Source organism: Elephantulus edwardii, unplaced genomic scaffold, assembly GCF_000299155.1.
Source record: "Elephantulus edwardii isolate Elephantulus edwardi_28Jun2011 unplaced genomic scaffold, EleEdw1.0 scaffold00009, whole genome shotgun sequence".
Classification (NCBI taxonomy): domain Eukaryota; kingdom Metazoa; phylum Chordata; class Mammalia; order Macroscelidea; family Macroscelididae; genus Elephantulus; species Elephantulus edwardii.
Genome location: NW_006399759.1, coordinates 5,700,357 through 5,725,036, shown reverse-complemented (window position 1 = coordinate 5,725,036; position 24,680 = coordinate 5,700,357). Strand labels below are relative to the sequence as shown.

At 44.4% G+C, this 24,680-nt stretch overlaps 2 protein-coding genes across 2 annotated transcripts in view; one reads left to right on the top strand and one right to left on the bottom strand.

Annotated features, from left to right (window-relative positions):
* Positions 1-1,183, top strand: part of KRTCAP3 (keratinocyte associated protein 3) — a 1,386-nt gene extending 203 nt beyond the window's left edge. The window contains exons 2-6 of the mRNA XM_006880693.1: positions 15-199; positions 280-339; positions 501-707; positions 807-941; positions 1,076-1,183. Of these exons, the coding sequence (XP_006880755.1) occupies positions 15-199; positions 280-339; positions 501-707; positions 807-941; positions 1,076-1,183 (695 nt within the window). The remainder of the gene's footprint in view (positions 1-14; positions 200-279; positions 340-500; positions 708-806; positions 942-1,075) is intronic.
* Positions 1,184-1,574: 391 nt separating this feature from the next.
* Positions 1,575-24,680, bottom strand: part of IFT172 (intraflagellar transport 172 homolog (Chlamydomonas)) — a 73,554-nt gene continuing 50,448 nt past the window's right edge. The window contains exons 19-48 of the mRNA XM_006880580.1: positions 21,409-21,493; positions 21,009-21,101; positions 19,655-19,732; positions 19,193-19,441; positions 18,947-19,025; positions 18,616-18,736; positions 18,305-18,449; positions 17,743-17,832; positions 17,151-17,248; positions 16,842-16,977; positions 16,643-16,759; positions 16,158-16,300; positions 13,295-13,388; positions 13,073-13,137; positions 12,742-12,922; positions 12,383-12,492; positions 12,134-12,266; positions 8,082-8,180; positions 7,810-7,919; positions 7,621-7,684; positions 7,415-7,501; positions 7,132-7,248; positions 6,462-6,572; positions 5,952-6,071; positions 2,926-3,021; positions 2,697-2,756; positions 2,515-2,613; positions 2,083-2,236; positions 1,838-1,929; positions 1,575-1,664 (exon numbers count right to left, since the gene is read on the bottom strand). Coding sequence (XP_006880642.1) covers positions 1,575-1,664; positions 1,838-1,929; positions 2,083-2,236; positions 2,515-2,613; positions 2,697-2,756; positions 2,926-3,021; positions 5,952-6,071; positions 6,462-6,572; positions 7,132-7,248; positions 7,415-7,501; positions 7,621-7,684; positions 7,810-7,919; positions 8,082-8,180; positions 12,134-12,266; positions 12,383-12,492; positions 12,742-12,922; positions 13,073-13,137; positions 13,295-13,388; positions 16,158-16,300; positions 16,643-16,759; positions 16,842-16,977; positions 17,151-17,248; positions 17,743-17,832; positions 18,305-18,449; positions 18,616-18,736; positions 18,947-19,025; positions 19,193-19,441; positions 19,655-19,732; positions 21,009-21,101; positions 21,409-21,493 — 3,316 coding nt within the window. The remainder of the gene's footprint in view (positions 1,665-1,837; positions 1,930-2,082; positions 2,237-2,514; positions 2,614-2,696; positions 2,757-2,925; positions 3,022-5,951; positions 6,072-6,461; positions 6,573-7,131; positions 7,249-7,414; positions 7,502-7,620; positions 7,685-7,809; positions 7,920-8,081; positions 8,181-12,133; positions 12,267-12,382; positions 12,493-12,741; positions 12,923-13,072; positions 13,138-13,294; positions 13,389-16,157; positions 16,301-16,642; positions 16,760-16,841; positions 16,978-17,150; positions 17,249-17,742; positions 17,833-18,304; positions 18,450-18,615; positions 18,737-18,946; positions 19,026-19,192; positions 19,442-19,654; positions 19,733-21,008; positions 21,102-21,408; positions 21,494-24,680) is intronic.

Genomic DNA, 24,680 nt, shown 5'->3' with positions numbered 1-24,680 from the left:
CCCGTGCTTTGCAGACGCGGCCCTGGGCCCCCGGCGGCTTATGCGTGTGGGGCTGGCCCTGATCCTGGTGGGCCACGTGAACCTGCTGCTGGGAGCTGTGCTCCACGGCACGGTCCTGCGGCACGTGGCCAATCCCAGCGGTTCCGTCACACCGGAGTACACTACGGCCAATGTCATCTCCGTGGGCTCCGGGCTGCTGGTGAGTGCCGAGGGCGGGGCGGGCCGCGGGCGGGAGGCCTGGGAGAGCAGGCCTCAGCTCAGGGCTGGTGTCCTCCACAGAGCGTTACCCTGGGAATCGTCGCCCTCCTGGCATCCAGGAACCTTCTTCGGCAGCAGCTGGTGAGAGGGAACTTACGGAGTTTGTAAGGAGGGCTTCAAGCGGGGCAGTGGGGTTGAGGACGCTCCTTTTTAAAATGGGGAGGAGCCTCAGAAACTGAAGTGCCTCAAGTGGGGAAGTTTGCCATCTCCCGCTCCTCACCCTCACCTTTTGCCCATGTCAGCACTGGGCCTTGCTGACACTAGCGTTGGTGAATCTGCTCTTGTCTGCTGCGTGTTCCCTGGGCATTCTTCTTGCTGTGGCACTTACTGTGGCCAATGGTGGACGCCGTCTTCTCGGAGACTGCCATCCAGGGCTGTTGGATCCTTTGGTACCACTGGACCAGGGGTCTGGACAGGTTGACTGTCCCTTTGACCCCACAAGAATCTATGTGAGTGCATTTTCTTGCCCATCCTCTTGGTACCTTCAGGAGTAACTACACCTCCCCAACTCTCTCCTAGCCCTCATCCTTCATCCTTGCCTTTTTTAGGATACAGCCTTAGCTTTTTGGATCCCTTCTCTGGTCATGTCTGCAGTGGAGGCGGCTCTTTCTGGTTACTGTTGTGTGGCTGCACTCACCCTCCGAGGGATTGGGCCCTGCAGAAAGGAAGGGCTGCAGCTGCAGGTAATAAAGAGGAACAGTAAGAGTAATGGGCTTTCCAGCTGAGAAACTTGTAGAAAGGGCTGAAAAAGTTTAGATTGTCTGTTGAAAGGATGCTGAGTTATAAATCAGGGTACTAACTCCATCCTTTTCTGCAGCTAGAGGAGCTGCCAGAGCCTGAACTTCCTAAATGTACAAGGCAAGAAAATGAGCAGCTACTGGATCAAAATCCAGAAATCCAGGCCTCCAAGAAGAGCTGGGCTTAGGACAGGTAATAGGCCATCAGGGTGTGGCCTGGAAAAGAGAAAGAAAAAGGACTGTGTGGAGTGGTGGGTTTAGTGTGATACTCTTGAGCTCTCCCCTTTAACCTGGGCGCTCTCTATCCAGCAGGTACTGTTCCAGAGGCCCATTTCACAAAGTTTGCCACTAAGCAGGGGTCTTGACCCTTACAGCAATCAAACAGTTGTAATAAAAGAACTCTTTTTTTTTTTTTTAAAAAAAACCCAAACAACAAAACTATTGGATTATGATTTCTTTTGGGGAGAGGAAGACACTGGGTTGGTGTTGGGGGTGACCTCGATCAACGAATACAGTGGTCTCGGTTACTTATAAAACTTTAATGAGGGAGAGGACCTTAACGTTCTTCTGCTCTTTCAGTTACTGAAAGGAAAAGCTGGTGCTGGGTAGCCCTCCACACCACTGGCTGATGAATTTCAGCACATCCTGGCACACTGGGCTATGGGAGGTCTGGAAATGAATATGGGGGGAAAAAGGATAAGAAAAACACATTAGTGCTGCTGAGAAAAACATACTTGATGTGAAGAAAATGAGTTCTAACTCAGTCCCATGAAGAACAGGGTTTAGGGCTCATCCATCTTTGAGTTACTACTCTCTGTGCCCTCATCACCCAACTTTCTAACCTTAATGGCCATAAGGAACTTATTCCAGTTGTCCTTGTTAGCGGCCTTTCCTGGTCGCTTAAATTCAATTTTGTTTCTCAGAATGGGGTACCCTGTGAGAAAAGGGAAAAAGATGAACTACGATTTGATATGGTAAAAGCTATCTTATGCATTCTCTATTAAAAAGTAAAATTATGTTTACTGGCCCTATCATTTTTCCTTCCTGCCACTCACTATAGGATATGGGGTACTGGAAGGTTCTATACCTGTAATGAGACAGGGCAGGGCTCGAACTCCAGTGCTTGCTGCCACCAGGGATGCCTCATAGGCACCACGCTCATCCCGAGGTAGAACTTGCTCCAGCCTCTGGTCCATTGACACTGTGAGCACCCAATCACGAACCTCTTCTCTCTGAGCTTCCTGGGAAAGACAAATAGCAGCTTCACAGAGGGCAGGGCAAGTGATGCTGAGTGAGTAGCAGGCTTGCTAAGCCCTCATCTTGTACACTAGCGTTCAGCCATAAACCACCTCGATGGGTCAGGGTCACAGACAAAGCCTCTGCTCTCTACTTCTACTTTCACTAAGGAAACTGGACTGGACCTCACAGAGATGACAGCACAAACATAGTACTGACTTATGCCCATTACAAAGTGTTTGGAGGACCAACGTAAAGTCCTTCCTTTTCAGTGCATCCTTACCGGTACATGCTGCTTGGCTGGAAGTGGCACTTCAAAGGGAATATCTGTATCCTGAAAATCTGAGTGGTCAAGGGCATCCAGAGTCCCTTCTTCAATTGCCTATGGTAGAGCGGATAGCCATGAGAGGCATAGCATGAGATCCACAAAATATCACAATCTCTGGAATATACCTTCCTACTCACATCAGTCAGATCCAAAAATCGATTGAGGAAGATGAATGCCATGTTCTCCCAGCCCACTGCCTGTGGTAGAGAAAAATTGCATTCAGGAGTGAGCAGGAGGCTTGGATGCTCCTGCTCCAGGATGTTGGGCAAAGAAAATGGGAAAGTTGGAGAACTCTATCTTCAATATTCTACACCTTCCCACTTCCCGTTTATCTCCTCCACCCCACCCTTCCTTGTCTGGGCTCACCTTGGCAGCAATGCCAGCTTCATAGAAGGCTTTGTCTGCAGGTAGAAGCTGGGTATGACGTAAAAGCGAAACAGAAAGCTTGGCAGCCACGGTTTCCTACAGATTAATGTTAAAACATTATGATGCCTGCATTATAGTAACTGAGTTAACAAGACCAACTAGCTGTTTTTTAGGGTCTTAAAAACTTAAGGTGAGAGGCCTGGTGGCAGTGATTAAAGAATGAAGCTGTTAACCAAAAGTAAGGTGCTTGAACCTTCCGGCTGCTCCACAAGAGAAGGGTGAGGCACTCTGCTTCCGTAAGCTTCTAACCTTCAGAACTCTATGAGCAGTTTTACTTTGTCCTACAGGGTTACTAAGAGTATCAACTTGACAGGAGTGTCCTTGTTAGTTGATTTATCTGGGTAACTAAGGGAGCCAAAGAACGAAAAAGAAAAAAAAAATGCCCCATTGGATCTCACATGTTTCTGGGTCTTTGCTTTTTCATATGAACAAAAGAACTGGGCTAATCTCTAAGGTTCCTTCTAAGGACAAGACACAGTACACTAGCATGAATAAACAATGACCCCTGGTGGCACAACAGTTTAGTGCTCATCTGTTAAATAAAAGTTTGAATCCATCAGCCGCCCTGAGGGAGAAAGATGTGGCAATCGGCTTCTATAAAGATTTACAGTGTCACCTATAAGTAACCTAAGGTTGGAAGACACTCCTTAGAACAGCTAGTCCTAGCCATACAAGAGCAAAACAGTATTTGCTCAAGGACAAAAGTTAGAAAGCAGGGAGGGACAGGAAAAGGACTAAAGGAAATGAGAAGCAGAAGCAGGGAAAGTTGTGTGGGGATTGTAAGCAATGCTACAAAACAGTGTGAACTGAATGAAAAACCAGTTTGCTTTCTAAATTTTCACTCAAATCACAGAGTTAAAGTGAGGGAAGCCGAATATCAAAATTAATAATAGTAGACCAAATATTGGGAAATGAGGGAGGCTTAATACAAGCTGAAGGTCACCTTGTGACACTGGGGCATTCCTTAGGAGTCAACATTCTTCTTAGTTTTTATCAAATGAATCCCTCCCTCTTGAGATTAACATAAAGAGGAACTTGGCCTTATCTGTAAAAGATTTCACCATTATCCTTTGTTTTGTACTTCCTTGTGATTTTACTTTTTTACCTTATGATTCTAAATAAATACTCAGAGAAGCATGGCTTGAGGTCTTCAGTTGAGAACTGCTGACCCCTTGTTTTATGCTCTCTGCTCTATCTCATTCCTGGCTGTTTGTCTCTTTATTATAAAATTATTCTATTCTTTGGGACCCTCGGTCTGCAACATTCTGGCGCCCAACGTGGGGCCCCGAGCAGACAGGCCCCCTCTGAAGTTTCCTGACCCAATCTTAACACCTTGTTTATCAAATAAAGATCTACATTCATTAGTCCAATGATAGCCTTTTCCACATTTTCTACAGAGTCCTGAAGGCATAGATTTTTTCTTTATATCTTTACTCTCCCTTCTTTCTTTCCGACAGTCTCTTTTCAAATGTCCTAATTTTCCACAATTATAACATTTGGTTTGAAACAAATTTAAAGTTCCTTTTAAAGCAGCAGCTATTAGATTAGCTTGATAAGAGCTAGTTCCAATGTCCATACAAGCACGTATATATTCATCTAGGGAAGCATTCTGAGTCTTCAATGGTCTGATGGCCTTTTGACATTCTGAATTAGCATTCTCATAGGCTAAAGATTTTAACAAAAGTTCACGAACCTCGGGTTGAGATACTGCTCTATCAATTGCATCCTTTAATCGAGAGAGAAAATCAGTGTATTTTTCATTTTCAGATTGTGGTGTTCTGATAAAAGATTGATCTCCCTTTCCTGAAATTTCTACTTTATCACAGGCTTGCATATGGCAAAGCCTCACTTGTACAATCAATTTATCTATTTTATTAGAAAGCTCCAAAACTTGTTTACTTAATTTCTCATAAGGACTATCATTCTGAATTATATCACTCAATTCCTCCAGAGTTGGAGGTAGAGGAAATTCATCCCCCTCTGTACCAGATTCACAATCACTCTCTTCTGAAGAGGTTTTTTCTTCTAATTTTTCATACATCTCCTCTTCAGACGGTAATGATTTTAATGCTAACAAGATCAAATCACATAATGACCAAACTGAAACAGGTATCGCATCTCCCTCTTGCTGAGGTCTTTGTAAAGCTCGCATAACCTCTTGCCAAGATTTTGAGTTTAACTGCTTTCTATTTGCTGGTTTAAACCAACGACAGTGTTTCTGCACATACTGAAACAACTGCAAAAATGACTTTTCTCTTACTTTTACCCCTGAGCTCTTAAGTAATTCCTTAATTAATGTAATGTACTGAGTTTCAGAAGATGGGCTGTTCTCCATGATTCTTTTTTATCAATTCTACCTCTGAATTTTTAGTACGTTTTCAGAGGGTGGGGTATACTCCCCATGAAATATTTTTCTTCCCTTAAATTTGCCCTTTAAGGGGTGAGAGAATGCTCATGAAAATTTTTTCTAATTCTATCCTTAATTTCCAAGGAGTGAAGATTCTCTCATGACCCTGTTTTTAATTTTTCCGAAAGTTTCACTTACCCTGAGCGAATTCCCTTTCGGTCTCTTTATTATAAAATTATTCTATTCTTTGGGATCCTCGGTCTGCAATAGTTAAAGACTTAAAGCCTTAGGAGCACTGTTGAACAGACCTATGTCCTATTAGATTGTTGGGAGTCAGCAGCACACAACATCACTCATAACCCAAAGGGGGGGTGTGTGTGTATTAGGAGAGGTAAATAAAGAAGTAGTGAGATTTGAGTGTTTAAACCTAGGGTGGCTGGGGCAAAATACAGGAGGAAAACACAGCAGGGGTTAAAGACGAGCACAGGTTAGAAGAGAAGCTAAGGGAGGGGATGAGGCTCAAGAGCCCAGGCCTGAGAATCCAGAACTCAAGGCACTCAAATCCACATGAAGGTGCTTGCTTCCGTCTGAATGCTGCTCTACCCCGTCTCCATCTCACCAGCTGTTTGACACTCTGTGCTGCAGAGCGGGTGGCATAGTAGTGAGCAATCAGCAGCATTGTCTCAAACTCCTCATGGGCTGGAGTGTTTGCCTCACTGGACTTGACTAGGTTTTCACACTAGAGAAGGAAGAAAGCACAACCTGGATCAAAGGTGAGAAGAGCCCAGAGTTAAAGGTTAGCCCACAGCCACTTGGACAAAGGAAGGTCAAAGAGGGTAATGTGCATGAAAAACAAGACTGGGGAACCAATGAAGTGTGTTGGTGAAGTGGAAGTGACAGACAGTTAAGAGGCCATAACACCCTTGAACTTGTTAATAGCCACAGCAGGTAGTTCTGTGTTACAGGGGAGATCTGAGCATGATAAGGGGGACAAGATGCTGTGGACCTGAGAGCTCTAACTCAGGAAGAAAAAAATGATTTTCAAATCCGGGGGAGGGGGGAACCAAACAAGACTGGGCCAGGGAAAGGCTGAGTCACCTTTTTGCTTTTGTCAGCCCCACCTCCTCACCAGATTGAAGAGGACATCCCGGAGATCAGCCCAGCTATGGTATGCATCGGCACTGTTGGTACCTGGCGAGCTCACCATGTCAGTGAAGATCCTCTTGTAGATATTGAAGTTCTGGAAGTAGAAAAGGAAAGGAGCTTGGAGTGGGAAAGGGGAAACTAGAGGAAAAAGTCAGTGAAAATGAGGCCAAACAGTGAAGAACAAAGCTGCCTAAGTATGTGAAGGAGCTGGGGACAGTGAGGGGGAAAAAAGTAGCTGTTTCTTTTAGTGGTACATTCTGATATGGGCATATATTCAAATACAAATACATAGTCATGATGTTAATGGGCTCACAGTCCAGGGAGCTGTGATGCTCAGCAGATAAGGGAGTGATATTCATTCTCTGGAGGAAGTTAGTAAGACCCTAGAGGTGTGTATAGGAGCCATTTCTGAAACACTGGCCCCTGGGTGTTAGCTAACAACATCAGGGACTCATTGGGTGCTGCTTCAAAGGGTATATTCTCCAGAGATGTTGACCATCCCAGGAGGGGATGTGGGGGTACTCTTGGCATGATGTTCTCTAATGAAAGAATCTTTTAGAGAAGAGTGTTCCTGAGGGGCATGGGTGGTTCTAGAAGAGAAGGAAAGAATTTTCTGTGGAAACACTGACCAAAAAACAGCAGCTGTCTGGTACCTGTGGGTTAGCAGGGGCTCCATGCTGTACATACAGGGCCAGAGCCTGTGCATAGGCACCTTCCCGAATCAGGTGAGTGGCATACAAAGCCACGTATTTGTGTAGAATCTTGTAGTTCTGTCTCACAGGTAGAAGAAAGGAAAGTTGGGATCAGTACCTCCCCCTCACTGGGCAGTGAGGATGGATGAGTGGTGACTTGTATGTAGATCTAGTGGGTTCTGAGGGAGGTAGGAGAGCTACAGCTATAGAGCAGGAGGGGAATGGGAAGAAGAGACAGCAGTACCTGCTTGGTAGCTGTTTCAATGCACTTGTCCCACTGGCCTTGCTCGACATAGAGGTCCAAAGCAGCCACAACATCCACACCTACCAGCTAAGGGTCGGTTGAAGAGAGTTACAGGAGAGATGGCATGAGGAGGAGAAAACAGGGAGGCTCAACATGTCTTGAGCCTCTTCCTGCATTCTGCTTCAAGCTATCTTGGCAAGTCTCACCGAGTCCACTTTGCCCTGATTCTTCAGGAACTCTTTATAATGCTGGTCCACATAGTCTTCGTACCTGTGAAGATGCAGAGAGATCTCTAACTTCAGTCCTGAAGGCCATGTCACTTTAAGAACCCTCTCCCAGTCTTAACAAAAGGAAGTAGCCAATAATTTCTCAGTGAGAAAGGATCCTGTATTTACCGAGGATCTAACTCCTTTGCCACACGCTTGGCCTTGTTCCACTCCTCACCCTCAATGAAAGCGTCAATTGCTTCCTTGATTAGGTCAAGGTTCAGATACAGCTCTGCAGCCTGTACAGTGAGAAACTGGACAATGGAGTACATCTTTGCCCTCCACTCCCCAGTACTGTGCACTCTCTCCCTGCCATTTCCCCAAACCTGCATGCTGAACTATCTGGGTTTAGCTGTCACCATTTACCCATTTATGTTTTTCAACCCCAACACCCTACTTACTGCACTGTGCTTTCCAATTCCAATCAGCTGGGGTCCAACGACTTGAACTACTTCCAGACTACGCTGCGGAGGCAGAAACTTGATGGCAAGTTCAGCTGCCTGAGTGGTTAAACAAGACAGAAAAAGGTGGTGGTGGTTATGTGCTGTCAAGTTAAGTATGACTTACAGTTACTCTATGAATAGCAGATCTGGTCCTTGCCCCATCCTGTGACACTCTCACCATCTCCCACATGCTTGAGCCCATTGTTACAGTCATTCTGTTAACCTACCTTGTTAAGGATATTCATCTGCTATGTCTTTTTTCAAGGACTTGCCCTTCTTGATAACATGCCCAAAGTATGTGAGACAAAGTTTCATTCAGCATCATTGCTTCTAATGCTCTGGCTACACCTTCCTTCAAGACTATTTTTCTGGTAGTCCATGGGCTAGTCAATACACTTCTCCAACATCACAACTCAAAGGCATCAATTCTGTCATTCTGATTCACTGTCCAACTTTCAGATGCATAGAAGGCAAAGTGAAAACACCATGGCTTGGATCAGGTGCACCTTAATTTTTAGACTGATATCCTTGCTCTTTAGTACTCTGGAGAGCTCCTAGATTTTTCCCAAAGCAACATGTCTTTTAATTTCTTGACATTGTCAGCGATTTCATTTTACGTGTATCCACAATCAATACTCATGGTATCAACAGTCAATGGGTTGTTGTTATGTGCCATAGAGTCCCCTGTGACTCAGAGCAACCCTATGTCTAATAGCTTGAAGCCTGCCCTCTCCTGAGCAAGTCACACTGTCTCTGATACACCTATCCCATTACCCCAATTATTGTGTCAATTCATCTTATCTGGGATCTTCCTCACCTATGCTCTTCCAAGCATGATGTCCTTCTCCAAGAACTTGTTCCTATTGACCACGTACTCTAAGTATATGAGACAGAGATTCAAAATCCTAGCCACTAGGGAGAAAGTTTGTTTTACCCTAAGACTGACCTATTTGTTCTGGCAGTCCATGATATGTTCAATAGCCTTCTCCAGCACCACAGCTCAAAGACATCAATTCTTCGGTCTTCCTTAGCCATTGTCCAGCTCTCTGATGCATAGCAAGTAATTGTGAAAACCACAGCCTGGATCAGGCGCATCTTAATCTCTAGACCGTCATTATTGCTCTTTAACACTTTTGCGAGGTCGCTGACAGCAGATTTCCCCAATGCAATGTGTCTTTTGATTTCCTGACTGCTGGTCCTAAGAGTGTTGATTGTGTAGCCGGGCAAGCCATATTTGTTAACAACCTTAATCTCTTCTCCATCTATCATGGTAGAAGAGACAAATATTGCTGGGGTCTTCAGCCTGAGGAGGTAGCTCAATTTCAGACATATTTTCCTCTCTAGTTGCTCACTTTCTCTCTTGCACTCACTCTTACTCTCCAACTTCCTGGGTAAAGCCCATCTCACAGTCCCATTCTTTAAAAGACATCAGTGGGGGCAATCTCCTCCTGTACCAGTCAGATCTGATTTGATGGCACACACACACAAAAATAATAAAATTTAAAAAATTTAAATTTAAAAGACATCAGTGGACCTCTCTCATTCTCTGTTGTTAGGTGTCCTCAAGTTTATTCTAAATAAAGGCAATGCTGTGAACAACAGTGTGAAACCTGTCCTATCCTGTGCTATCCTCACAATATCTACCATGTTGAAGTCCACTGTTGTGGTCATTCTGTCTGTTCATCTCATTGAGGGTCTTTCTTTTGCTGACTCTCTGCTCTTCCAAGCATGCTTTCTTTTTCCAAGAACTCATTAAGGTAGATTCTACTAAGAGAGACAGTTCTTCCCTAGTTGTATTTTGAATGTGTTCTGACCTGAGGGCTGCACCTGCCAGCACTATACTGGGCACTAGGGTTTTTGAGAGCCTGTTATTTTAGAAGTTGATGGCTAGTCTTGCTTATTATTATTCAACTTCTACTGAAAGCTGCCCACCACAGGTGACCCTGCTGATATCTGAAATACCAGTTGCATAGTTTCCTGCATCAAAGCCATACACAAGTCACTATAGTACAGCAAACTGCCACAGTGGTGGTCTCATCCTCATTCACTCTGTTATTGGAGGTCTTTGGACTTGCTAGTTTAAAAAACTCGATTTTTCACATTCTGTATCACAAATAGACTCTTTCTAGCATGATGGAGAAAACCCCCTCCTATATTAGGAATATAGGACATTCCATAACCATTTATGTTGGGCTTTCCTGAGCTTTAAGTTCTTCACCTGAAAAATGGTCATTCTAGGTCAGTACTATCTAGAGCAGAAGCCTGTATGTAGTCTTATGTGTGAGTCTAAATGGAAATATGCTGTAAGTTTAAATACACACTGGATTTTAAAGCCTTTGTATAAAAACAATCGGATTTTATATTGATTAGATGTTGAAATGATACCATTTTAGGTTAAATAAGATATACTAAAATGATATTCACCTGTTTCTTTTTCACTTATCTTTTAAAAAAATTGTGGCTACTATGCAATGATGAATAAAAAAAAAGAAATGAAAAATAAATAAATTAAAATATTTTTTAAAAAAGTAACAAAGACTAACAAAGTTGTTAGAGAAGAACACAGTGCAGCAAATTGCTTGTATATGACTTTTTTGGTAACTCCCACAAAATGAGTAGGTGGGACCATGCAAATAAAAGTGTATGAAACCCTTAAAAAACGTGGCTACTAAAATTTAAAATTTCCTATGTGACTTACTTCTATTTGTGGCTTCTATTTCTACTAGGCAGTGTTGGTCTAGATGATCTTGGAGAGATCTCTCAACCCTAAAACCCAAGGATTTTCAGATGGTCCAATTTAGTTACTACCAGAACCCTACCCCACTGCCCATGTGCTGAATCCTATCATGGTGACCTTCTATTGGGCTTCTATGGCTGTAAAGCTTGGCACAAGGACACTTCTGATCCTTCTCCCACAGAGCAGCTGGTGGACTTGAACTGCTGACTTCTGGGTTAGTAGTACAACATATAATCAAATAAATTCCATGGCCATCTTAATTTAGATACTTAAGGCACACTCATTCCTATCAAATTGGAACTGACTCATAGTTGACCTTCTATTGGGTTTCTGAGGCTGCAAATTTCATGAGAAGAGATTTCCAGAGAAGTACAGCCTTTGGGATAGAGCAGCTTGCTATGGATTACACACTGTGGCTCCTAATTTAGCTTCATTCCAAACTAGTTCTAGTTGATCCTTCCTCCATCTATTCTTGCCTCCATTTGTTCTTCAAACTCTTTAAAACGTCCAGTGTCCCCACCCAAGAAGCCATCCTCTGACTAATTTGAAGGTGGTGCAGTCATGCACAGACATAGTAAATTATGCCCTAGAGTAAAACAGTAAATACTAAAATCTCATACCCAGTCCTTTACACTGCTTCTGCCTCTATAATTTCTACAGGTTAGCCCTGACATGGCCTCCAGAACCTAAGGGAAGCTCTTCAGGAGCAGCATCTCACCAGCATTCTCGACTCCACTCATAGCTCCCAGTGCCTTAACTCACTGATGGTGAGAAACATAACTTAAACTATCCATGCACCACAATTTCAAAGATTTAAAAACATGATTATATGTGTGTTCTTAGAATTGATGGAATACACTGGTCAAGTTCAATCTGCTGAAGGTGTCTTTTCAGGAGCTTTTCTTTGCGGCCTCCAGTTTGCCCCAGCTTCTGGGTCTGGAGTTGCCCATCTAGGTCTAGTTCAAGTCCTACCTTCTCCCTCAAAAAGCTTTCCTGAACGTGCCAAGCCACAGAGAGCTCACCCTTCCCTGACTCCTCTTTGAATCCGACACTTTGGGGTTTATTCCCTCAGATACAATGCTAACTGAGCCAGGCCAGGGATCTATCTGCCTTCTAGTCCTTTGAGAGTGTCTGGTGATAGCTGTGTCTAATGCCTGCTGGATAAATGCTAACAAAAATAACAGAAGGAAAAAGATGAATGGTTGAAAAACAAGAATGGGCACAAATGGAAGCTGGGGACAAGCAGGGCCAGCGAGGATGTGGGAGCTCTCACCTTTATCCAGCATTTCTCCACAAGGTTGCTGCTGCTTCCTGAATCACGTACTTTGAGGTAAGAGTCAACCGCACGGCTGTACTCTCCAGCCTGCTCCCACTGGCGAGCCTGCTCCACTAGGCCCTCCAGACCCCTGTGGGGGATGACAGTGAGTCTGATCAGGGCTGAAGGGGCACAGTGGCCCACCTGTTCACATTCTGTGACCCACTTCCAGCACTGCCAACATGTCCTGTGCTTCTGGCTTCCTACCTGGCCCCCTTCTTGGTAGCTTCACGTTCATACTCTTCCTGTAGAGCCTCCAGCTGACCAGGCATGTAGTCTTTGCAGATCCGCAGAGCATCGCCCCATAATCCAGCTTCCTGCTCACATGTCCAGGTTATTAAGAGTGCAGAAGCAGCTATGATAGCCTCTCTCTGCCATATATATATATTTGCTGTCCCACTGATTTCTGGGCCTTTGAGTCTGTCCTTCATCTTTCCTTTTCTTCCTGCTTCCCAAAGCTAACCTCCCTTCTATTTATTTTTTTTTTAGTATCAAGGTTCCGTATAGCTTTCTACAGACTCTTAGATCTTGCCACTCTGCCTCATGGCTCGGCATCCAGTGCTCACCTTATAGTAACGGAGGGCCAGGTCTGGTCTCTGGGCCCGAAGCAGCAGCACTTCTGCTTTCTGAAAGTCCTTTTCTTCCAACGCCCCTCGGGCCTGCCCCACAAGCACCTCAGCGATACTGTCAGGGTCATGGGCCTCGGCCACACGCTGAGCTGCCTCCCAGTCCTGGTTATGGATGAACCTGTTCCCACGTAAGCACAGAGGGGAGTCTGAGAACAGATCTTGCTATGGCATGAGTGTACGCTTTACTGGCACTACATTTGGATGTAGGTGAAGATCAAGTGGGAGGACAAGGATGAGACATAATTAGGGAGCTTATGGGTTAACTCACATGAGGACCGCCTCCTTGGGTTTACCAGCTCTGATGAATTCAGCTTCAGCCTCTTCAAATTTACCCTAGAGGGAGAGAAAGGCATCTAAACATGAGGAAGAGGTGCCTGGATCATAGGCAGCCAGGAGACAGTGGGGGAACCCCTGGCTGCAGTGGGTTGGTGGAGGGAATAGAGGGCACTGAGGATGGGATCAGAGCTGTGGGGCCAGATCACATCCATACCTCATCCTCCAGGTACATAGCGTATCTGAGGTGGATCTCTGGGGTTTTGTGCTTGAGGGCCAGTCGAGAGAGTTCAAAAGCAAATTCAAAGGAGCTGAAATAGAAAGGCCAGATAAAGTTTGCTTACTCTTTCTTTTCTAAGAGGGCAAGAGAAGAGAGGCAAGGATTGCGGGGAGAAAAGGGAACAAATTACAAATGAAGTGCTAAAACAACAGGGAGAGAGAGTAAGGAAGAGAGGAAGGCAGTCCTGTGATGATAGCTGCCATCAGGGATCAGGAGATTCCTGGAAAAGTATATGATTTCCCTGACACCTACCTACTAGTCATGAAGAAGTGGGCCTCAGAGCACTAAGCTGGGAGTGGAAGAGAGGCCCCTGCTGCTCTCTCACCACCTTCTTCTGAGCCCCATCTGCATTGTTGTTGTTGTTGTTATGTGCTGTCGCGTCTCTTGAGATTCACAGCGACCCTATGTACAACAGCTCTAAACCCTGCTCTATCCTGTGCCAATCACACTGCCTCCGACACACCCATCCCGATTACCCCAGTCACTGAATCAATCCACCTCATAGAGGATCTTCCTCTCCTATGCTGTTCCTCCAACCTCCCGAGCATGTCCCTTCTCCAAGGACTGGTTTCTCCTTGCAACATGTCCAAAGTATGTTAGATGAAGCCCCAGATTCCTTGCCTACAAGGAGCAACCTGGTTTAACCCTCTCCAGGTTGAATGTTTGTTTTCTTAGCAGTCAAAGATACACTCAATACTCTTCTTCAACACCACAGCTCAAAAGCATCAATTTTCCTTCTATCCTCCCTAGTCACTGTCCAACTCTCTGATGCATAACAAGTGATTGCAAAAACCATGGCCTGTATCAGACGCATCTTAGTCTTCAGAGTGACACCATTGCTCTTCAAAACTTTGGAGAGGTCCCTAACAGCAGACTTTCCCATCCCTAACAGCAGACTTTCCCATCGCAATACATATTTTAATTTCCTGGCTGCTAGTGCCAACAGTGTTGACTATGGAGCCAAGCAGACTAAAGTTCTTAACATTCTCAATTTCTTCACCATCCATCCTGATGCTGCCAATTGGTCCAGTGGTGAGAATCTTTGTCTTCTTGATATTGAGCCTCAATCCATACTGAAGGCTGCAGTCCTTGATCCTCTGCAGCAAGCACTTCAGGTCCTCCTCAGTATCAGCAGGGTTGTGTCCTCTGCATAACACAGATTGTTGATAGATCGTCCACCAATCCTGATGCCATACTTTTCCTCATAGAGCCCAGCCTCCCGGAAAATCTGTTCTGCATACAGGCTGAAAAGCTATGGAGATAGGACACATCCCTGGTGTACACCCTTCTCAATTTTGTGTCATGCAGTATTTCCTTGCTCTGTTCTGCTATCTCCTGGTCCAAGTATAGGTTTTGCATTAGCATGATCAAGTGTTCTGGGATTCCCATTCTTCTCAGAGTCAGCCACAGTTTGTTATGATCCACACAGTCAAATACCTTTGCATAATCAATGGAACACAGATAGACATTCTTCTGGTATTCCCTGCTTTCCACCAAAATCCATCTAACATTAGCTACAATATCCCTAGTATCATGACCCAGGCAAAAAAACCTAAAAAATGAGGGAGATTAACACACATACTTACTGCTACATTATTCACAATTGTAAAAAGATGGAAGCAACTCAAGTGCCCATCAACAACAGAATGGACAGAAAAAGTATGGTACAGTCACACAATAGAATATTATGCAAGACTGAAAAACAATGAATGTATAAAGCATTATACAGCATGGAGAACATTATGCTGAATGAAATAGTCACAAAAGGACAAAGACTACATAACACCCCTGTTATATAATAGGACTGACAGCGGGTTGAGGAGGAGTTGAGGGGAGAATAGGAAAAGAGATTGAATATATTAAAAGGAGCAAAACTACAAAAAAAAGAGATTGAATATATAATGAACACTGCATTAGAAAAGATGAGGGGAAGAACTGCCCAAAAAGAATATATAATTAAGTATTATATATATGACAACAATCTGGAACAAGGGGTGCATTGTGGGGAGAGTTGATAGGGGGGAAAGAAAATGTGCAACAATGGAAAAAATTCCATTTTTGATGTTAAAAAAATGTGGATTTGAGGCTGGGCTCTATGAGGAAAAGTACGGCGTCAGGATTGGTGAAAGATCTAATAACAATCTGCTTTTTTTTTTCATCAATCTTACTAAAGGCAGCGTTACCATCTGCTTTAAGAAAAGTTATTTTGTATTAATAGGTTCACATTATACTTCCATTATCCAGAATAAACTGCTAGTTTAGTACAGTCCTGGTTTTAAAAGCTGTTCTTTTCTCTTCTGCCGTTGTAGAACAGGCCATTCAACATTGCTGATCCCTGGAGGTTACTAATTTATTCTTATCTCTCTACCATGTACTTCTAAGGATCTGTCCACATTGCTTCAGATTTAGGAAATGATTTTCTATTAGATATAAATTTCTTTTTCTATAGAGAGGATCTGAGGAGCTCTGGTGGCTTAGTGGTTAGGAACTGCACTGCCAATGCAAAGGTACATGGTTCAAATCCATCAGCTGTACCTCAAGAGAAAGACGAACAGTCTTTTCCCAAGAGACTTACTGCCTCTGAAAATCTGCTGGTGAGTCAGCTATGAGTCGGTTTCCCTCGGTGGTACACAACAACAACAACATAGAAGGAATCTACAAGCCCTGGTGGGCAGTGGTTAAACTGCTCAGCTGCCAACTGCAAGATCTGCAGTCTGCTTCTCTGTATCTATGGATATATATCTATACAGATTGGGTTGGGTTGGGTTGTGGCTAGTGGAAAGAAGGCTTGTGGCCTCACCAGTTGTCAGCGGCATGGTCAATAGCGGCTTCGAGCAGCCCCAGCTTGTTCAGCAGTCTCACGGCAGCCTCTCCTCCCAGGCTCTTGGCCCATAGAGAGGCCACGTGTTTGTGGGTGTTAGCTCCTCCTTGGGCTTTGGCCACCTGGAAAGCAAAGCCAGTCAGCCATCCTTAAGTGCAAGCAGATCGAGCTTGGTGCTCCTTTCTCATCTCTGACAGGGACAAAGATTTGTTATAAAACAACAGAAAATGGGGTAAGTGTCAGAGCTTCTTAACTTGCTTAGGGTCCAAGAGTGGGCATCAAGTAGTCTCCTAACTCTCAAAATCGTAGGTTAAATTTTGTATTTACAGGTGTGGACATTTTTTTGACAAAAGATGGTCTTTGTTACATTTTCGAAGATGTCACGATCAGTTTAGGATTAGATAGCAACCTGAAAGTAAGACCAAGGGCTGGATGTACCCCCTGGTGTGGCCTGGATTCCTTACCCGGTACGCCTCTTCCCAAAGCCCATTGGACCGATACATGTTCACTGTTGCCTTCCATTCCTGGGCCTCAAGATAGTGATACTCAGCCTCCTGGAGCCGGCCTTCAGCCTCCAACTCCTGACGAAATGTAGATCAGGTAAGAGGGAGAAATGGAGCCGGGCTGGGAGACAGGTGGGCAGGGACAGGAGGAAGCCGTCACCTTGCCCAGATGTAAGTGTGTGTCACTGAGCAGATCTGGGTGATGCTTTCCTACCAGGCGGATCATGTCATCGTACAGTTTGTGCTTTTTGAACATGGTGATGGCAAGGTCAGGTTCTTCCACTGTCACATACAGCCTAGGTAAAGATGGAAATGCACCTCGGGCTCTGGACCTAGATCCCTGCTGCTATCGTTCCTCACAGATCCTGTCCCTGCCCCCCAGGAAGAGGATACATGTCCTTAGACACCAGCTCTCCTTTTTACCCTGAAGCCTAGCTCCCTTCACACTTTCTCTGAGGTTACAGCTCACCTTTCGGCCTCACGGTACTTGCCCTGCTTCTCCATCTCCTGGGCCTGGGTGATGTACAGCACTGACACGTCCTCGGGCCTCATGCACTTCATTGCCAGCTGTATGGACACAGAGCCAGGGGAGCCTCAGGGTCCAATTCCCAAAGGGAGCCAAGGGACATGCAGGGAAGTTAGGAAAGCATGGCTTCAGGGAGGCTGCCTGCCCCCAAATTCTAAACTCCCCTCAAAATGGCATTACTAGTCGGTCTCAAGAAATGGCAGGTCCAGAAAGAGCAGGAGGGTAGGAGATGTTTTGTGCTGAGGAAGACAATCCCATTTAACGATGCTTTAATGTATGCTCATGTGACTCGAGACTTCAGAAGCAGTACTTCAGATACCTTGACTCCTAAGCACATCTGCTGTCTTAAGAATTACAGTTTTGGAACAAGGGTCTTCTCTTTATCTGTGATGAGGGATCAGTTATCCAGAGAATATTCTGATGTTCATTCTCAACTTTAGGGACCTCCGTGAAGCGGGGAGAAAGAGACCAAGCAGTGAAGCAGTGCACGACAGAGGTAGTTTTCTCTTGCCGTTAACTCTGTTCTATTCCCTACCTTATGGGCTTGCTCCCAGAGGCCAGCCTGGGTGTACATGTCTATAGCATCTTTGGTCCGGTCTCCCTTAGTATAGAGTTCCTCGGCAATCTGTAGTTGATGAGATGTAGAAGTCAGAGCAACAGAGTTAACACAGGTTACAAGAGGAAAGCACAAACTACAGTCAGGATGAAGTGGAGCCAGGGATAGTATTTCTTTGTAATAATAAAGAAGAAGTGATGATAATGGATCTCTTGTATTTGCCACAATTGAGGAAAAAACTAGTAAAAACCACAAAAACAGTCTTAACAGTACAAAATTTAAATTTCTGTAGTGCAAGGCAGTTCTCTATTAGAACTATTCTGTAGTTATTAGTGAGCAGTCGCTGTGCTGAAACAGAAAGAGCCAGAGATTCACTCTACATGTCTAGGGAGTGAGAGGGCCTGTGTCATGCTGGAATCAATTTGAGGGCAGTAAATGGTTCCTCCCAATCAGAGTGGTGATGCTGTTCGGGCAAAGAATGAAGGATTTGGCCTCCACTTCCAGTTCTCTCCTCATACAGCAGAAAGGGACTCTTCCTTACCTCATACTCCTGTAGAGATGCATAGTGTTGGGCCACACGAGGATAGTACTTGGATGCTGTGTTCCGATCCTGTAGATCTAATATATAAATTGCTTTCTTCCACTGGCGGGCACCCAGGGCAGCCTCGATTGCTTTAATAGAGCACCTGGCATGGTTGGATAAGACATACATTATGTATGTGGAAAAAGGATGAGATTCTTCTTAAGCCAGTTTACATTTGGAAATTTCGCTTTTTTCAGCCTTGGTACCCTTACCTGTCCCAGCTACTTTCACCTCAGGCCCAGTCTCCTCAGCTCCCCAGAGCATCTCACCTGGCTTCAATGTAGTGATTAATGGCTGCATCAAGCTGCTTCTGCTGCACCAGGTGGTCTCCCCATGCCTCCTCCAGTCTTACCACTTCAACTGGGAATGCTAATCGAGCCAGTTCCACCGCTGCCAGAGAGGGAGAGAGTGGGTACTCAGCTTGTAGGGACAGGACTCCAAAATGTAGGACAGGGAACTGAAGCATGAGAAATAGGTGAGAAGGGGAGGAATGGAGAACTGAAGCCAGGAAATCTCAACAGATGAACCAAAAGAGGTATTGCAGGGTTGGGTATGTAAGAGTTTACATGGCATGAAGGATGGGTTGTGAGTGGCTAGTACCTTTCATGAATGCATTGCCTTTACAGTAGCACTCAAGGGCCCGCTGAGGATTTCTGATCTTCTCAAAGAGATCACCTGCCTTTTAATACATACCATATTATTACAGTGACACTCCTACTGTACAGAGAATCAAGTATTAGCCCCAATAAGAAGGAATGCCCCCAAATCAAGGAGACTATGCTCTCAAAGACTGCCCTGGGTAGGAGAGGTTCTGAGCCTAGGAATGGGGATAGGAAGTAAGCCTACCCTCTCATACAGCTCTCCCTTGATAAGGGCTGTGGTGATGTGCTCCACCAGCTCTGTGTTGGCAAGCAGCTTCTCTTGGGTCAGCACAAGCCGGGCAGCTTTGGCAGGGAGCCCAGCTTTGAGGTAGAGGCTGATGGCTGCCAGCCCATCCCCTTGACTCTCCTGAAGTTCACCTGCTCGCTCCTCCTGCTGCGTGTCCATCAGCCACTGGTAGTAGCTCCGGCGAAGGTTCTCTAGGGCTGGGTGCCCCTGAATATACAACAGAGAACTAGGAGTCACAGTCCTTCCTCCCAGGCTTCTCCAATTCTCCTCTACTAATGAAAGTCCTCTATGACCATATCACATGTCACATATCAGGTGTCATCCCCATCCTACTGTAGCTTCTACAGCCTCCTTGACAAGAGCTTCCTGAAAATTGGTGGGGCTGAGCTTGGACAATGGTGGAGAAGGCAGAACAGGTACCTTGGCTTCTGCCACGGCAATGCACTCATCCCAACGGTGTAGTTCCTGGTACATGTCCATGGCCTCGTCAACAGCATCCTAGGGGAATACAAGCAGAGGAAACAGATACCAGAAGACGTGAAGACCACAAAACAGTTAGTGCTTCTTAGATTGCCTAAAGTGACAGCTAATAAGGACCAAAAAAAACCCCCCTTACCCTTCACTTATTGTACAAAGAGAAATGGATTTACTGTGAAACTCAAGAAGCATGTATCTCAGGATTTGTATAGGTGCTATCCAAGGCAATTTTCTTCAACAGCATTCCCCATATTGCAGCTTTTGACTCTAAATTACCTAGAACCACCCCTATCAAGAAATGAGTTCTACTCCCCCTAAAACACATGTTAGTTTTGCTTGGCCAACCATAAATCCTAGTATTGTATGACTGTCCCTTATTTTATGATCAGATGTAGTTATCCTCCATATTATGATGTGTGGTAAATTTTAAACCTCTACAGGGATAAGTATGGGATGTATTGTTGAGCCATAGCCTTACTCAAACCACAGTTTTATTTGAGTTATACCTTTTATGTTTTAAGAGATAAAAGGAGAGAGAACAACTTTACTACCACCAAGAAACAAGAACCAGGAGTGTAGCATGTCATTGGATCCAGGGTATCTGTGCTGAGGACCTCCTAGACTCAGGAAGACTGGTTCCAAGCCACCTGGAGATCTCCAAGGAACATCAGACCCGTAAGTGTTGAAAGGAGAAAAGGCCTTTCCCTTAAAGCTACAACAGAGACCTTCCCCTAGACCTGGTGTCTTATATTTTGACTTCTAGCTTCCTAAACTTGTGAACAATTAAAATTCTTGGTAAACCCGCCTATGTGTAGTACTTCTGTTATAGCACCAAACCAATCCATACGTGTTGCTGTCTAGTTGATCTGGGCTCACAATAACATACAGGACAGAGTAGAACTGCCCGCATGGTTTTCGAGACTATAAATCGTTATAAACTTAGGCTTCCACATCTTTCTCCTATAAAGGAGCTTGAGTTTGAGCCACCAATTTGTGGTTCTCAACCAAGTATTTAACACTCTGTGCCGCCAGGGCCCCTGGGTTGCACTCCAGTGCAAAAAATTGTAAAGTCAGGCTCTGGGTAGAGGGAAAGGCAGAAAACTGTTTATGAAAGAAAGAGGTAATTGAGGCCAAAGGATGACACTTTCCTGTATTAAATATTGACTAACACAGTAAGAAACTAAGGAGTGAGTTTAACAACAGAAACTTTTCTGAAAGTTTTTCCCTAGAAAAGGGGGTCAATTGTTTCTGTCCAGGTCGTCCCCCCTTTTCCATTTTGTTCTTTCCCGCCCACTACCTGTTCCAAAAAGATAATTTCAGCCAGTTTGTAGTTCTTCTCTAGCATGGCTAGACGCGCTCGGACCTGATAAAAGTCTGTTCCTTCTCCACCCTGCAGAAAAAAACAGTAGTTCTAGTCATTCTGTTTGTGTAAGTTAAAAGAAAGGACAACCTAAAGGGATTTTGAAGCAAAAAGACAAGGGGCGTAGGAAGCTTAAGTGGTGGGGTGGGGTGGTGGTGGGTATCACTAGGCTTAGAGACTTGAGAAAGTAGTTCTCAAATGGTCTCACAGGAGTTAGGTATGAGGTGAGATGGGCAGGGCAAAGGAACAAGGGGCAGCTGGACAGCCAGGAGTCATGGGCTAAGCACCAAAGGAAATCTCAGTATGGAAATGAAAGAATGAAGAAGCTAATACTTGCATATTCACGAGACACTTGATCAGCAATCTCATTGGTCTCATGTAGGAATCTAGCTTTTGCCACGTGGCCCAAAGCAGCAAAGCACCTGTAATATGGAAGTAAAAGTATGAAGTGTTATTGTTATAAAATCATTATTAGCATATTGGTTCAACAAATATGTTGTTGTTATGTGCCGTCAAGTCGCTTGCGACTCATAGTGACCCTATGTACAACAGCCCTAAACTCTGCTCTGTCTTGTGCCAATCGCACTGTCCCTGACACTCCCATCCCAATTACCCCAGTCACTGAATCAATCCACCTCACAGAGGGCATTCCCCTTCTGCGCTGTCCCTCCACCCTACCAAGCATGATGTCCTTCTCCAAGGACCGGTCCCTTCTTACAACATGTCTAAAATATGTTAGATGGAGCCTCAGAATCCTTGCCTCCAAGGAGCTGCCCGGTTTGACCCTTTCCAGGATGAATCTGTTTGTTTTCCTAGCAGTCCATGGTTCCCTCAATACTCTTCTCCAGCACCATGGCTCAAAGGCATCAATACTCCTTCTATCCTCCTTGGTCATTATCCAACTCTCTGATGCATAACAAATGATTGCAAAGACCATAGCCTGTATGAGACGCACCATAGTTTCCAGAGAGACACCATTGCTTTTCAGTTCTTTGGAGAGGTTCCTAACAGCAGACTTTCCCATGGCAATATGTCTTTTAATTTCGAGGCTACTGGTGCTGAGAGTGTTGACTGTGGAGCCAAGCAAACTAAAGCTGTGAACAATCTCTTGGAGCTCTGGTGGCCTAGTGGCAAGAAACTGAACTGCAATCCCAGAGGAACACGGTTCGAATCCACCAGATGCTCTGCCGGAGAAGGAGGCGCAATATCCTCCTGTACCAGTCAGATCTGATTTGACGGTACACGTACACAAAATGAAAAAAAAAAAAAAATAAAGCTGTGAACAATCTCAATCTCTTCACCATCCATCCTGATGCTGCCAATTGGTCCAGTGGTGAGAATCTTTGTCTTCTTGACATTGAGCCTTAATCCATACTGTAGGCTGCAGTCCTTAACCCTCTGTAGCAAGTGCTTCAGGTCCTCCTCAGTTTCAGCAAGCAGGGTTGCGTCATCTGCATATTGTAGGTTGTTGATAAATCGTCCACCAATCTTGACCCCACATTTCTCCTCATAGAGCCCAGCCTCCCGGATAATCTGTTCTGCATGGACCAGACATTGTTCTCTCAGTTGTTGTACCAAACCGATACATTAAGGTTTATTGTAAGAAGTTATTCCATATGTACATAGGGAAATAATTTTGCCTCTGAAATAAGTGGCCCAAAGCAGCCTAAAAAAGAAATTCCTAAAAGAATTGCTAAAAAGAAATCTTTAAATTAGCGCAAAACAGTAATACAGGCCTCTCCTCCATATTTCCTTTCTAGGAGGGAGGTCTCTCCCTTTGGGGTGGAATTTTCTAATAAATCTCTATTTACTTTTCACTTTTTAAAAAGTCCAATAATAAAGTGTTTGTTATTTCACAATTTGATAAACAAAAAATCAGGTGAGTTCATGGAAAAAAATGAAGAACAGCTTCTTAACATATTATTATTGACACACAGGTATTGACAAAGATAACGGCCTTATTCTCATGAAATTTACATTCTAGTGTAAGGAAAAAAATAATTACTAGACAGTTTTTAATTTGACATAATTAAAAGGAAAATAATAACGATATTACAGGTTGAGGAGCTTACTGGTAGTCACAGAAAACCTCTCTAAGGAGTGGACATTATATCAAGATGGGATAAACTCAATCCAGGCAGAAAAAATATTAAAAGGCCTATGGCAGGAATGAACTCTTCATTGTCAAAGAATCAAGAAGATACTAGTGTAGCTGAAGACTAATGGAGAAGTGGTCAACTGGCATGAAAAGGAAGCAGAGGCTGATACTGCAGGGCCCTCAGGCTATGGGAAGGGAGTTTGGCTTTTAATCTAAGTAAAATGGAAAGGTACTGGAAGGCTCTAAAGCAAAAAAGTAATATATTCTGATAAATGTTTTTCTAAAAAAATAACTTAAAAATAAGGGGAGCTCAGGTGGCCTAGTGGCAAGAACCTGCACTGCAATCCCAGAGGCTCACGGCTAGAATCCACCAGATGCTCTGCTGGGAAAGGAGGGACAATCTCCTCCTGTACCAGTCAGATCCGGTTTGACGGTACACACACACCACACACACACACAAATAAAAAAATAATAATAAAAAAAACCCCAAAACTTAAAAATAGTTTCCCTCAGTTTCTGTGGGATGAATGGATTGTAGGGAAACAAGAAGAGCACCAGTGAGATCAATTAAGAGGCTCCATGTGGCGCTGGTGATGGCAGATGAGGGTAGACAGTGGAGGTGGACCAAATATACAAATTCAAGATATGTTCTGAATACAAAGTCCTCAGGACTTGCTGGCAGACTAGACACTAGATATGGGGGTGACGGAAAAGAGAGATCAAAGCAGATCCCTAAATAGCAGCGGTTGACAAATTATAAATTCTGCACAGATTCTCCTGCACTGTCCCTCCACTCTTCAAAGCATGATGTCCTTTCTCCAAGGAATGGTCCCTCCTGGCCACATGCCCAAATCTGAGACAGAGCTGTAAATCCTTGCCTCCAAGGATAAACTTGATTTTAGCCTCTCCAAGACAGGCTTGTTTGTTCTCTTGGTGGTCCAAGGTACTCTTCAGTACTCTTCTCCAGCATTCTGTCATCCTTACTCATTGTCTAGCTCTCTGATGCATAGCAAGTAATTATGAAGACGATGGTCTGGCTCAGGTGCACCTTAGTCCCTTGACTGGCATCATTGCTCTTTAGCACTTTGGAGAGGTCTCTGACAGCAATATGATTCATCTTTTGATTTCCTGACTGCTGGTGCCAAGAGTAGACTGTGGAGCCGAGCAAGCTGAAATTGTTAACAACCTCAATCTCTTCTCCATCTATCATGGTGCTGCCAATTGGCCCAGTGGTTAGGATCTCTATCTTCTTGATGTTCAATCCATACTGATGACTGCAGTCTTTGATCTGCAGCAAATACTTTGGGTCCTCCTCAGTTTCGTCAAGCAAGGTTATGTCAGCTGCATAATGTAGGTTGCTGATGAGTCTTCCTCCAATCCTGATGTCACATTTCTCCTCATAAAGCCCAGCCTCCTGTTTTATATACAGATTGAAAAGATATGGAGACAGGACATATCCCTGATACACTCCTTTCCCGATTATTTTTAACCATGCAGGGTTTTCCTTGCTC